This window comes from Coenobita brevimanus, chromosome 69 (genome assembly GCF_032717465.1).
Source record: "Coenobita brevimanus isolate Jiangsu-jjx chromosome 69, ASM3271746v2, whole genome shotgun sequence".
In the NCBI taxonomy this organism is placed as follows: Eukaryota; Metazoa; Arthropoda; class Malacostraca; order Decapoda; family Coenobitidae; genus Coenobita; species Coenobita brevimanus.
The window spans coordinates 1,732,566-1,747,500 of NC_137022.1; the positions used below are offsets into that span (position 1 = coordinate 1,732,566).

The 14,935-nt window shown below is 42.8% G+C and overlaps 1 protein-coding gene across 1 annotated transcript in view; it reads left to right on the forward strand.

Moving 5' to 3' along the window:
- The first annotated feature begins 8,499 nt into the window (after positions 1–8,499).
- Positions 8,500–14,935, forward strand: part of Dgk (diacyl glycerol kinase 1) — a 63,505-nt gene continuing 57,069 nt past the window's right edge. Inside the window, exon 1 of the mRNA XM_080277434.1 lies at positions 8,500–8,563. Coding sequence (XP_080133560.1) covers positions 8,500–8,563 — 64 coding nt within the window. The remainder of the gene's footprint in view (positions 8,564–14,935) is intronic.

Sequence of the window (14,935 nt, forward strand, 5' to 3'; positions counted from 1 at the left end):
GCACCCCTGCCGCACCGCACCCCTGCCTCACCGCACCCCTGCCTTACCTCACTCGTGCCTCACCCCACCCCTGCCTTACCTCACTCGTGCCTCACCCCACCCCTGCCTTACCTCTCTCGTGCCTCACCTCATCCCTGCCTTACCCCACCCCTGCCTCACCTCACCCCTGCCTTACCCCACCCCTGCCTCACCCCACTCCTGCCTCACCCCACCCCTGCCTCATCCCACTCCTGCCTCACCCCACCCCTGCCGCACCCCCACCCCTCCCTCACCCACCCCTGCCTCACCTCACCTTGCCTCATCGCACCCCTGCCTCACCTCACCTTGTCTCATCGCACCCCTGCCGCACCCCCACCCCTCCCTCACCCCATCCCTGCCTCACATCATCCCTGCCTCACCTCACCTTGCCTCATCGCACCCCTGCGCACCGCACCCCTGCCTCACCGCACCTTTGCCTTACCTCACTCGTGCCTCACCCCACCCCTGCCTTACCTCACTCGTGCCTCACCCCACCCCTGCCTTACCTCTCTCGTGCCTCACCCCACCCCTGCCTTACCTCTCTCGTGCCTCACCCCACCCCTGACTTACCTCACTCGTGCCTCATCCCATCCCTGCCTTACCTCACTCGTGCTTCACCCCACCCCTGCCTTACCTCACTCGTGCCTCACCCCACCCCTGCCTTACCTCACTCGTGCCTCACTCCACCCCTGCCTTACCTCACTCGTGCCTCACCCCACCCCTGCCTTACCTCACTCGTGCCTCTCCCGAAACACTCCCACCACTCACAGACCAGAGAGAGAGAGAGAGAGAGAAGGAGAGAGAGAGAGAGAGAGAGAGAGAGAGAGAGAGAGAGATTTACTGGGTGTGGTTACCGATTGTAAAAATGTGTACTGCATGTAAGTTTTCTGCCGTGTGTGTGTGTGTACGTTTTCTGCTGTGTGTGTAAGTTTTCTGCCGTGTGTGTATGTGTGTACGTTTTATACTGTGTGTGTAAGTTTTCTGTCGTGTGTGTATGTGTGTGTGTAAGTTTTCTGCCGTGTGTGTATGTGTAAGTTTTCTGCTGTGTGTGTATGTGTGTGTAAGTTTTCTGCCATGTGTGTATGTGTGTGTACGTTTTCTGCCGTGTATGTGTGTGTAAGTTTTCTGCCGTGTGTGTATGTATGTGTACGTTTTCTGCCGTGTATGTGTGTGTAAGTTTTCTGCCTTGTGTGTATGTGTGTGTAAGTTTTCTGCCGTGTGTGTATGTGTGTGTAAGTTTTCTGCTGTGTGTGTAAGTTTTCTGCCGTGTGTGTATGTGTGTGTAAGTTTTCTGCTGTGTGTGTATGTGTGTGTAAGTTTTCTGCCGTGTGTGTATGTGTGTGTAAGTTTTCTGCCGTGTGTGTATGTGTGTGTAAGTTTTCTGCCGTGTGTGTCAATGTAAGTTTTCTGCTGTGTGTGTATGTGTGTACGTTTTCTGTTGTGTGTGTAAGTTTTCTGCCGTGTATGTGTGTGTAAGTTTTCTGCTGTGTGTGTATGTGTGTGTACGTTTTCTGTTGTGTGTATGTGTGTGTAAGTTTTCTGCTGTGTGTATGTGTGTACGTTTTCTGTTGTGTGTATGTGTGTGTAAGTTTTCTGTTGTGTGTGTGTATGTAAGTTTTCTGCTCTGTGTGTATGTGTATGGTGTATGTGTGGGTGTACATGTGTAACCTAAATGTTTACATGTAGCAGGTGTGTGCCGGGCTGGTGTGTGTATGGTGCTGTGTACGTGAAGTGTTTGTGTGTATATTGCTGTGTGGGTGAGGTGTTTGTGTGTATATTGCTGTGTGGGTGAGGTGTTTGTGTGTATATTGCTGTGTGCGTGAGGTGTTTGTGTGTATATTGCTGTGTGCGTGAGGTGTTTGTGTGTATATTGATGTGTGCGTGAGGTGTTTGTGTGTGTGTTAGTGTTGTATGTACGTTTGGTGTGTATACATCCATAGTGGTGTGTGTACGTCTGTGTGCGTTGTGTGTCTGTGTATGTGTTGTGTACCGTATGTATGGCGATGTGGGCTCATGGAAAGCGTGTGTGTGTGTGTACCAGTGATGTGTGTGTGTGTGTATGACTGATTGTGTGTGTTTGTGTGTGTATGACTGATGTGTTTTGTGTGTGTGTGTGTGTGTGTGTGTACGACTTATGGGTGTGTATGTGTATGACTGATGTATAAGTGTGTGTGTGTGTGTGTGTGTGTGCACCCCTCCAGCTCAATATTAGGTAAAGACTCAGCCATGTCATTGATCACGCGTCACCAAAACAACTGTGACGTCACGCCCCTCCCAGCCATCACGCCCTCCTATTGGCCAAGATCAATTCAAATTTTGCATAATCAGCCAATAGGGGACGCGGGATGGGTCGTGACGTCATCTCCTCTCGGCCAATCACGCGCCTCCACACCCCCTGGCCACGCCCCCTCACGCCCCACATCCTTCATGACGTCAGCAGTGTACGTCAGAGGAGGCCTGGCGTATCAGCTGGTGGGGATCTGACGAGGGAGAGTTATTGCTGTGTTGGCGATGGCGGGAAACTATCAGCCGCCAAAACCACGCCAAAATATTCACGCCACATAAACCACGCCACAAACACGTTTAGGCGTGGAATTGCTAAACCACGCCAAATTATTCACGCCACAAGCACTCTTAGGCGTGGAATTGCTAAACCACGCCAAATTATTCACGCCACAAGCACTCTTAGGCGTGGAATTGCTAAACCACGCCAAATTATTCACGCCACAAACACATTTAGGCGTGGAATTGTTCAGACGCGTTGATGCATGAAAGATGGCAGTACCAGATGAAGTTGACAGCAAGTTACTGATTTGCTGACGCGCGGGAAACTGTCAGCACTCACACAGCCTCTCTGATACGACTTTTAGGGCGCGAATGTTAGAGATATTTCACGCCAAGACCATTTAGAGAGAGAGAGAGACGCACAAGAGCAGAATTAGCCAAACGTCGACTTTTTTCAGAAGGGGAGGGGTGGGGGAGGCAATAGATAGCCAGCCATAGGAGAGAGAGAGAGAGAATTTGACTTGAAAAACCGATGGTGTAATGTCACTGAAATAGATAGATAAAAATAGATACTGTAGATAGATAGAGAGAGAGAGAGAGAGATTTGAAAAACCAATGGTGTAATGTTGACACTGAAATAGATAGATAAAAAGACACTGTAGATAGATAAATGGAGAGAGAGAGAGAGAGAGAGAGATTTGACTTGAAAAAACGATGGTGTAATGTTGACACTGAAATAGATGAAAAATGGATACTGTAGGTAGATAGATAAATAGAGAGAGAGAGAGAGCTGAAGAAGGGAGGGGAGAGGAAAAGGGAAAAAGGAAGAGGGAGGCAAGAAATACGAAGAGGGAAGGTGAAGAAGAGAGGAGGAGAGAGAGAGAGAGAGAGAAGAAGTGCTTCTGTGAAGAGGAGGGGAGGAAGAAGAAAGGAGAAGTGGGGAGAGAAGAGAAGAGGGAAGAGGAAGGAATTGGGAGAGGAGAGGAGGTGAAAGGGAAGGGAAGAGGGAGAGGGAAGGAGTAGGAGAGGAGAGAGAGAGAGAGAGAGAGGTGAAGTGAGTGGGTGATCGACCAGTGTTAAGCAAGTCTGTAGAGATAGTGAGCCACTCTACCCACTCCAGCCCACTCACTACCTCATCCTGACTCTCCCCATCACCCCACCTCATTCCCCTCACCCACTGCACCCCACTCACTCTATCACCCTGACTCTCCCCTTCACCCCACCTTATTCTCCTCACCCACTCCACCCCACTCACCAGTATCACCCTCACCCACTCACTCATCCTCTCATCCACACACTCAGCCATACACATTCTGAGAGAGAGAGAGAGAGAGATTCAGTATGACCGTCCAGAGTGACAGTGTGAGAGGGACACAAACAAAGCCCCGCCTCACACTACAATGCTCACACTTCACCTATTTTCGCTCACACTAGATCCACACTGGTTTCTGCAGGGGAAGAGTAACTAGTAACCAGTAACGGGTAACTAGTAATTCCAACGTTACCACCCTCTGAACGCACTACGCCTCCTGAAGTCAGCGTTGGTTTACCGTAGTTAGTCTGTTTTCGTGTTGGTACCTCGTGATGATAGATAGATAGAGAGCTTAGATAGATAGAGTGAGTGAGTGAGTGAGAGATAGTAGGTAAAGAGAGAGATTAGAGAGAGGAGAGATAAAAGAGAGACTGACAATTTGAATGGTTAAATATCATCATCCGTTAAACCGTTCATGACGTGATATAATTCCTGTGATGGATAATACTCTCTCCTGGTGATCTGGTGAGAGAGAGAGAGAGAGAGAGAATTCAGGAAGTTACATCATATTTTAGGCGCACTGGACAATTTATTTTTTTTTTATTCATTTGTTTTTTCTTTCCTCTGTTCTGTTTAAAAAAATGTATATGACTTGCTTTGAAATGTTAGGTCACGGGAGATCAAACGAGGATAGATAGATAGATAGATAGAGAGAGAGAGAGAGAGAGAGAGAGAGAGATGCCAACATACCCTTTTTATTCTAACTTGGCCTAAAATTGCCATCTCTCCATCTTGAATACTGACTGATGCTGGAATATGATGCTAGTCACGAAGAAGTGTTGTGGAATGGATGATCTACGTGAAATAAGTTCCCAAAGGACGAAAATCTAGGCCAGTTTAAGGTGACAGGATTATAGCACACACACACACACACACACACACACACACACACACACACACACACACACACACACACACACACACACACACACACACACACACTCACACAGGTTGAACTTTGACCCGACACAGTAATCTTGACCCCGGACTGGCTGTTCTCAAAATCGAATCCGCTCATCTTTGGGTGACCCTGAACCCTTCCAGTTTCGGATAGGTGTTTAAGTTGACCTTGCATCGTGACCTTGACTTTGACCTAGTGTTCTCAAATACAATAGATTTACTCCTTGGCTGACCCTCAACACTTCCACCAAGTTTGGCCCAAATTAAATCAGAATTTCCCTCTTTCCATCTCACACCCCCTCTCTTATATACCTCCCCACACCTCCTCCTCCTCCTCCTCCTCCTCCTCTTCTTCTTCTTCTTCTTCTTCTCCCTCCTCCTCCCTCCTCCTCCTCTTCTTCTTCTTCTTCTTCTTCTCCCTCCTCCTCCTCCTCCTCCTCACTCAGATACACTCTCCTAGTCACGTTTTCTTTCTCCATCTCATCACAAGGCCAGACCATCTCAAAGTATTTATCTTAACGCTTTCTAGCACACCCACGTCACCTCTTTCTCGGGATTTATCGTAGAAAGAACCTTATTACCTCTCTTGTAAAATCTGCTTCCAAGAGATTGGGTGTGCTAAGCCGACTCCTCTCTTTCTTTACCCCTGCACAATTGTTGATTCTATACAGGTATTTTATCCGCCCCTGTGTGGAGTACAACTCTCATGTGTGGGGAGGCGCCCCACTTACAGCTCTTCTCAATAGGGTGGAGTCAAAGGTTTTTCGTCTCATTAACTCTCCTCCTCTTACTGACTCCCTTCAACCTCTGTCTCTTCGCCGCACTGTTGCATCTTCATCTCTTTTCTATCGCTACTTCAATGGTCACTGCTCCTCTGAATTGTCTGCTTGCATTCCTCCACCTCTACAACGGGCGCGTAGCACCCGTCTGGCAGCAAACTCTCATCCCTTTTCTGTCCAACTCTCTAATGCAAGAGTTAACCGTTACTCCCAGTCCTTCATTTATGTAACAGGTCAACTCTGGAACTGTCTCCCCCTGTCTGTATTTCCCACTGCCTATGATCTCCAATTTACTAAGTTTTAAAAAGGCCCCTCCCCCCCTGGAGAAAGGTTTAACAGGAATCTCTCTCTCTCTCTCTCTCTCTCTCTCTCTCTTTACGGTCTGGGAAGAAACCTGGTGTACTGTTTTTATTCATTCATTCATACCGACACCTTCATTCATTCATTCATTCATTCATTCATTCATCCATCCATCCATTCGGTCATTCATTGATTCATTTTCTTCATTCATTTATTCATTCATTCATATCACTACCACCTTCATTCATTCATTCATTCATTCTTACTAACACCACCTTCATTCATTCATTCATTCATTCTTACTAACACCACCTTCATTCATTCATTCATTCATTCATTCTTACTAACACCACCTTCATTCATTCATTCATTCATTCATTCTTACTAACACCACCTTCATTCATTCATTCATTCTTTCATACCAACACCACCTTCATTCATTCATTCTTACTAACACCACCTTCATTCACTCATTCATTCATTCATACCAACACCACCTTCATTCATTCATTCATACCAACACCACCTTCATTCATTCATTCATACCAACACCACCTTCATTCACTCATTCATTCATTCATACCAACACCACCTTCATTCATTCATTCATACCAACACCACCTTCATTCATTCATTCATTCATTCATACCAACACCACCTTCATTCATTCATTCATTCATACCAACACCACCTTCATTAATTCATACCAACACCACCTTCATTCATTCATTTATACCAACACCACCTTCATTCATTCATTCATACCAACACCACCTTCATTAATTCATACCAACACCACCTTCATTCATTCATTCATACCAACACCACCTTCATTAATTCATTCATTCATTCATACCAACACCACCCTCATTCATTCATTCATTCATACTAACACCACCTTCATTCATTCATTCATTCATTCATACCAACACCACCTTCATTCACTCATTCATTCATTCATACCAACACCACCTTCATTCATTCATTCATACCAACACCACCTTCATTCATTCATTCATTCATTCATACCAACACCACCTTCATTCATTCATTCATTCATACCAACACCACCTTCATTAATTCATACCAACACCACCTTCATTCATTCATTTATACCAACACCACCTTCATTCATTCATTCATACCAACACCACCTTCATTAATTCATACCAACACCACCTTCATTCATTCATTCATACCAACACCACCTTCATTAATTCATTCATTCATTCATACCAACACCACCCTCATTCATTCATTCATTCATACTAACACCACCTTCATTCATTCATACCAACACCACTTTCATTCATTCTTTCATTCATTCATTCATACTAACACCACCTTCATTCATTCATTCATTCATACCAACACCACTTTCATTCATTCAATTCATTCATTCATTCATTCATACTAACACCACCTTCATTCTTTCATTCATTCATACCAACACCACTTTCATTCATTCTTTCATTCATTCATACCAACACCACTTTCATTCATTCTTTCATTGATTCATTCATACCAACACCACCTTCATTCTTTCATTCATTCATTCATACCAACACCACTTTCATTCATTCTTTCATTGATTCATTCATGCCAACACCACCTTCATTCATTCATTGATTCATTCATACCAACATCACTTTCACTCATTCTTTCATTGATTCATTCATACCAACACCACCTTCATTCATTCATTCATTCATTCATTTCTTCATTCATACATTCATTTCTTCATTCATTCATTCATTTCTTCATTCATTCATACATTCATTTTTTTCATTCATTCATTCGTTCATCCATTCGGTCATTCCTTCCTTCATACCAACATCACCTTCATTGATTTACACATTCATTTTCCTCATTCATTCATACCAGCAGTGAGCTACAGAAATTGGGACACGAAAAGACGACAGCACCTGGTAAATATTAAAAGGTTGACGATTTTGAACCCTTCTGCTCAACGAAATGGCGAAAACAACCGGTAATTTTAAAAACTGGACGATGTTGAAACCCCTATGCTCTCATCTCATGCCCAGGTGAAGAAAATAGGGTATGAAATGAAGAAAGTACCCGGTAATTTTAAAAGTAGGATGATTTTTAGCCTTATAGCACTGAGACACAGAAAATGGGACACGAAATGATGAAAACACCCGGGAAATTTAAAAGTTCGGTGATTTTGAACCCTTGTGCGATACGAAATGATGAAAACAACCGGCAATTTTAAAAACTGAACGGTTTTTTAACCCCTATGCTCTCTTTTCATGCCCAGGTCGAGAAAATAGATTATGGAATGAAGAAAGAACCCGGGAAATTGAAAAGTAGGACGGTTTTTAACTCCCGTGCGTTACAAAATGACGAAAACACGCGGGAAATTTGAAAGTAGGATAATTTTTAACTCTCGTGCGTTACGAAATGACGAAAACACGCGGGAAATTTGTAAGTAGAATACTTTTTAACTCCTGTGCGTTACAAAATGACGAAAACACGCGGGAATTTTAAAAGTAGGATCATTTTTAACTCCTGTGCTTTACAAAATGGCGAGAACACGCGGGAAATTTGAAAGTAGGATCATTTTTAATTCCTGTGCGTTACAAAATGGCGAAAACACCCGGGAATTTTAAAGATGGATGATTTATAACCCCCGTCTCTCTTGGGCAGGTCGTGGTGGGGACGAGGATGGCGCTACACTGGGAGAAGCTGTCCCCGGGGGAGTTCCAGCAGCTGCAGGATTTTACCGCTTGTGAGTATACGCCAACTTTGAGTATACGCCAACTTTGAGTATACGCCAACTTTGAGTATACGCTAATTTTGAGTATACGCCAACTTTGAGTATACGCCAACTTTGAGTACACGCCAACTTTGAGTACACGCTAACCTTCACACGTAAGAAGATTCAGGGATGTCGTAACTTACCTTCAATAGCGATTTAGTTTCCACCGCTTGTGAGTATACGCCAACCGTCACACAGTACGGGTTGTTTTTAAATGGTTTCGATAATCCGTAACGTATCTTTATTAGCGAATTAGTTTCCACATTCTGGTGTATGGATTATTATTATTATTTTTTTTCGTGTTTTTCCTTCCCCTGTTATTGTAAAAAAAAAAAAACCGCTAAGTGGCTTGGATGTACCGTAACACTTCTTTATAAGCGATCTAGTCTCCTCATTGCGCCTTAATATCGTGTTTTGTGTTACTGATGCAGATTATGCGTATATTCAAATGACACGCAGGATAAGTAGCAAATTGGATGGATGGATAGATGAAGGAACAAGCGAATTGTGTAATAGAGGTTAATGATGTGGAAGAAGTGAGGTGGACTGGGCGTGTGGAGAGAGAGAGAGAGAGAGAGAGAGAGAGAGAGAGAGAGATGGGTGAGAAGTGTGGAAAATGGAGAGAGAAAAGATGACGGTGGAGGGAAAAAGGAAAAAGAGGAAGGGAGGGAGGAAGGAAGGAAGGGAGGAAGGGAGGGAGGAAGGAAGGAAGGAAGGAAGGGAGAGAGGAAGGAAGGAAGGGAGGGAGGGAGGGAGGAAGGAAGGAAGGAAGGGAGGGAGGGAGGAAGGAAGGGAGGGAGGGAGGAAGGAAGGGAGGGAGGGAGGAAGGAAGGAAGGAAGGGAGGGAGGAAGGAAGGAAGGAAGGAAGGAAGGAAGGGAGGGAGGGAGGAAGAAAAACAAAGGAGGAGTGGAAAGGAGAGAGAGAGAGAGATTAGGAGAGTGTGGGGGTTGGGTGGGTGCGAGGAGGAGGAGAGAAAGAACGAGATGGAGAGACAAGATGAGAGTGTGGGTGAGGGAGGGTGGGTGTGTTGTGGCAGGAGTCGTTACTGAGTAGGGACAGAGAACCTTACTGGATGTGTGTGTGTGTGTGTGTGTGTGTGTGTGTGTGTGTGTGGATAGAGTACCGTACACCACAAGGAGAAAGAAAGATGAAATTGTCCCGGTTGCATTCATTCCATTCATCCATCATTCATTCATTCCATTCATCTGTTATTCATTCATTCATCCATTCATCTATTACTCATTCATTCATTCATCCATTCATCTGTTATTCATTCATTCATTCATTCATCTGTTACTCATTCATTCATTCCATTCATCCATCATTCGTTCATTCATTCCATTCATCCATTATTCAATCATTCCATTCATCCGTTATTCATTCATTCATTCCATTCATCCATCCATCATTCATTTCATTCATTCATTCAATCCATTCATCCTTCTTTCATTCATTCGTTCATTCCATTCATCTGTTATTCATTCATTCATTCCATTCATCCATCATTCATTCATTCATTCCATTCATTATTCATTCATTCATTCCATTCCTCATTCATTCATTCATTCCATTCATCATTCATTCATTCCATTCATTCATCTGTTATTCATTCATTCATTCCATTCATCTGTTATTCATTCATTCATTCCATTCATCTGTTATTCATTCATTCATTCATTCCATTCATCCATCATTCATTCATTCCATTCATCTGTTATTCATTCATTCCATTCATCTGTTATTCATTCATTCCATTCATCTGTCATTCATTCATTCATTCCATTCTTCTGTTATTCATTCATTCATTCATTCAATTCATCCATCACTCGCCAGACTCAGCCTCCCCTGCTCATTCACTCATAGACACATACTCATATCTCCATCTCTCTCTCTCTCTCTCTCTCTCTATCTATCTATCTATCTATCAGTCAATGTCTCTCTCTCTATCTATCTGTCTATCTACTCCCATTCCCCCTTTTTTTAAATGCAAGGAAGAAGGAACCAAAGGCCAGGAGCTTCAGTAACTAATAGCCTAATGAACGAAAAGACTAAGGCTTATAAATCATACCTAAGGCCTTAATTGCGGTCGATCCGGGGCTAAGGAGGACGTAGGAATGTGCTTGGGGAGAGGCTTAGGGGGTGTCTGGGGAGAGGGGCTGGATTTGATGTGTTTGGGGAGTAGCTGGGGAGGACTGTAGGTTTGGGTATACATGGGGAGTGGGGAGCGTTGTATTGGTGTGTGTGTGTGTGTGTGTGTGTATGTGAGAGAGAGAGAGAGAGAAATATGAACAAGTAAGTGAAATATGGCGAGTGAAATCCCAAGACTTTCTTCACGTCCAACGATATCGCTTCCTGTATTTTGTTCTGTAATGTGGTACGTATTTTCCGCAGCGATTTATTTTCTCTTATATTCGTGCGTATTCAGACGATTTTATTCAGCTTAGGAGGGTTTGTGGTGGCAGGAAAAAATATATATATAGATTTCCTTAACCTCTTCGTTACTAGTGCTTTCAAAAATAATAATAATAATAATAAAAATAGAATTGCCCGTAGGTAGTGAAAGAAGACGGAATTGAAGTGGAGATTGTTGTATTATAGTGGTTGTTGAGAGAGAGAGAGAGAGAGAGAGAGAGAGAGAGAGAGAGAGAGAGAGAGAGAGAGAGAGAGAGAGAGAGAGCTTGGATATTAAACTACATCGATCAGAAGAGGGTTGACAGAGGATTACAGTGTACGGTCGTATAGTGACATGTGTATGGTGTGGAGGTATGGTGTCAATATCCTTAACCTGACCCACATATTCGTCCTTTTGCAGCTTATTTCACCTACTTTAATGGTGAAAAAGGACAGTACTACGGCTCTACATCCTTCCCATGTCACTTCTTCGTGATTAGCGTCAGATTTTAATAATAATCCACAGTTGCAACTTAGCAATATGGAGAGATGCCAATTTTAGCTCAGATTAAAGGAAAAACATTATATATATATATATATATATATATATATATATATATATATATATATATATATTTATATTTATATATATAGAATTTTTTGTTGAACTTTCGGGAGACGCGTAATAAAGTGTCAGTGACGGTTATCTTTTATCACCAGTTTGAAAATTGAATCTTAACGTGCATATTAAGTTTATGAAGAGGCAGTGAAATGGCGGGGGGACAGGGATTACGTGGAGGCGATTTGTTTGTGGCCATCCCTTATAAGGGATTAAGGCGTCTGACAATAGATAGATAGATAGAAGATTTAAAAATACGAAATCACATTGAATGGCGTAAAACCAGTGTGTCCAGGCATTTCGAAAATGAATGTATTTTGAATTTGACTTCCATTATTTTCTGTTTTTCTTGGAGAGGGTGACCGTGCGAATTTTTAGCCTTTGTTTCTTCCATCTCAGCATAAAAAAAGTTCCCATATGCACTTCCCACAGTGACTATTTGTAGTACGGTAATTTGTCTAGCCCTGGGCCTCTACGCTGCTGGTGAGAGAGAGAGAGAGAGAATCATTAACTCCTGTAGCCTTGAGTATGGTGTTGTGAGAGTATGGTGACTACGGTGTACGGTGTATGTGTAGTGGAAATATAGTGAATAATGTAAGGGTAGTATATTGTGGCAGTATGGTGACTAGTGAATGAGTATAGTGAGTATGGTGATCAGTGAGTATGGTGACTAGTGAATGAGTATTGTGAGTATGGTGACCAGTGAATGAGTATAGTGAGTATGATGACTAGTGAATGCGTTTAGTGAGTATGGTGACTAGTGAATGGGTATAGTGAGTATGGTGACTAATGAGTATAGTGAGTATGGTGACTAATGAGTATAGTGAATATGATGACCAGTGAAGGAGTATAGTGATTATGATGACCAGTGAAGGAGTATAGTGAATATGGTGACCAGTGAAGGAGTATAGTGAGTATGGTGACTAGTGAATGGGTATAGTGAGTATGGTGACCAATGAAGGAGTATAGTGAGTATGGTGACCAGTGAATGAGTATAGTGAGTATGGTGACTAGTGAAGGAGTATAGTGAATATGGTGACCAGTGAAGGAGTATAGTGAGTATGGTGACCAGTGAAGGAGTATAGTGAGTATGGTGACTAGTGAAGGAGTATAGTGAGTATGGTGACCAGTGAAGGAGTATAGTGAATATGGTGACTAGTGAATGGGTATAGTGAGTATGGTGACTAGTGAATGGGTATAGTGAGTATGGTGACTAGTGAATGAGTATAGTGAGTATGGTGACTAGTGAATGGGTATAGTGAGTATGGTGACTAATGAGTATAGTGAGTATGGTGACCAGTGAAGGAGTATAGTGAGTATGGTGACTAATGAGTATAGTGAGTATGGTGACTAATGAGTATAGTGAGTATGGTGACCAGTGAAGGAGTATAGTGAGTATGGTGACTAATGAGTATAGTGAGTATGGTGACTAGTGAAGGAGTATAGTGAGTATGGTGACTAGTGAATGGGTATAGTGAGTATGGTGACTGGTGAATGGGTATAGTGAGTATGGTGACTGGTGAATGAGTATAGTGAGTATGGTGACCAGTGAAGGAGTATAGTGAGTATGGTGACTGGTGAATGGATATAGTGAGTTTGGTGACTAGTGAATGAGTATAGTGAGTATGGTGACCAGTGAAGGAGTATAGTGAGTATGGTGACTAGTGAAGGAGTATAGTGAGTATGGTGACTAGTGAAGGAGTATAGTGAGTATGGTGACTAGTGGAGTATAGTGAGTATGGTGACCAGTGAGTATGGTGACTAGTGAAGGAGTATAGTGAGTATGGTGACTACTATGGTGCTGGTATAGTGAGGTCAGTAGGGGATAGTGGCGAGGCTGAGTGACCTTTGACCTTAAAATAGTCCTTATGTCATGACCTCTCTCTCTCTCTCTTTGCTTTCCTTCTTTGTTTTTCTTCCTCCCTCCCTTCCTTCCTTCCTTCTCTCTCTCTCTCTCTCTCTCTCTCTCTCTCTCTCTCTCTCACTACCCAGGGGCGTATCCAGGAGTATGGCCTATTAGAACACCCTCCCCCCCTCCTCCTCCTCATCCTCCTTCTCCTCCGTTAAGTCAGTATTTCCGTATGTCATTTTTTTAGGCGATTTAACCCTCGTAGTGAAGGGGTTAAGTAAGGCAAAATTTCGTCCCCTCTCCCCCCATCCCCCCCTGTTTGAAAAATCCCCCCAAACTCAAAAAACAATCGAAAATGCTGAAAAATATATATGAACTGGAAAATGCATCCTCGGTGTGAAGGGGTGAGCGTAACACCTACTGGTAAGCGATTTTTTTTTCGTGACGTCATTTCAAAATTTTGTCAGATTTTTGAGAGGGACTTTCCATGGTGATAATGGTGTTTTTTGTTTTATTATTATTATTATTATTATTACTATTACTATTATTATTGTTATTATTATTATTATTATTATTATTATTATTATTATCATCATCATCATCATTATTATTGTTGTTGTTGTTTTTATTATTATTATTGCTGTTGTTGTTATTATTGTTATTATTATTATTGTTATTATTATTATTATTATTATTATTATTATTATTAATTATTATTATTATTATTATTATTACGTTATTATTATTATTATTATTATTATTATTATTATTACGTTATTATTATTATTATTATTATTATTATTATTATTATTACTCCCCTTCTCAACAATCCGATCTGAGGAAGTTTACCTGATCCACCTCTACTTACCTACCTACCTACCTACATACTTGCCTACCTACGTACCAACTTACCTACCTACCTACCTACCTACTTACCTGCCTACCTACCTACCTACCTACTTACCTACCTACCTACCTACCTACTTACCTGCCTACCTACCTACCTACTTACCTGCCTACCTACCTACTTACCTGCCTACCTACCTGCCTACCTACCTACCTACCTACCTGCCTACCTACCTACCTACTTACCTGCCTACCTACCTACCTACTTACCTGCCTACCTACCTACCTACTTACCTGCCTACCTAAATACCTACTTACCTGCCTACCTACCTACTTACCTGCCTACCTACCTACCTTCCTTCCTTCCTTCCTTCCATCCATCCTTCCTTCCTTCCTTCCATCCTTCCTTCCTTCCTTCCCTCCCTCCCTCCCTCCCTCCCTTCCCTTCCCTTCCCTTCCCTTCCCTTCTTTCCATCCATCCTTCCTTCCTTTCCCTTCCCTTCCCTTCCCTTCCTCTATTTCTTCCTGTCTTCCTCCTTCCTTCCGTCCTTCCTTCTTCCTTCCTTCCCTACTTTCCTCTTTTCACCTCCCCTACCTTCCTTCTCTGTTTCTGTCCTTGTAATTCTCTACCTCCAC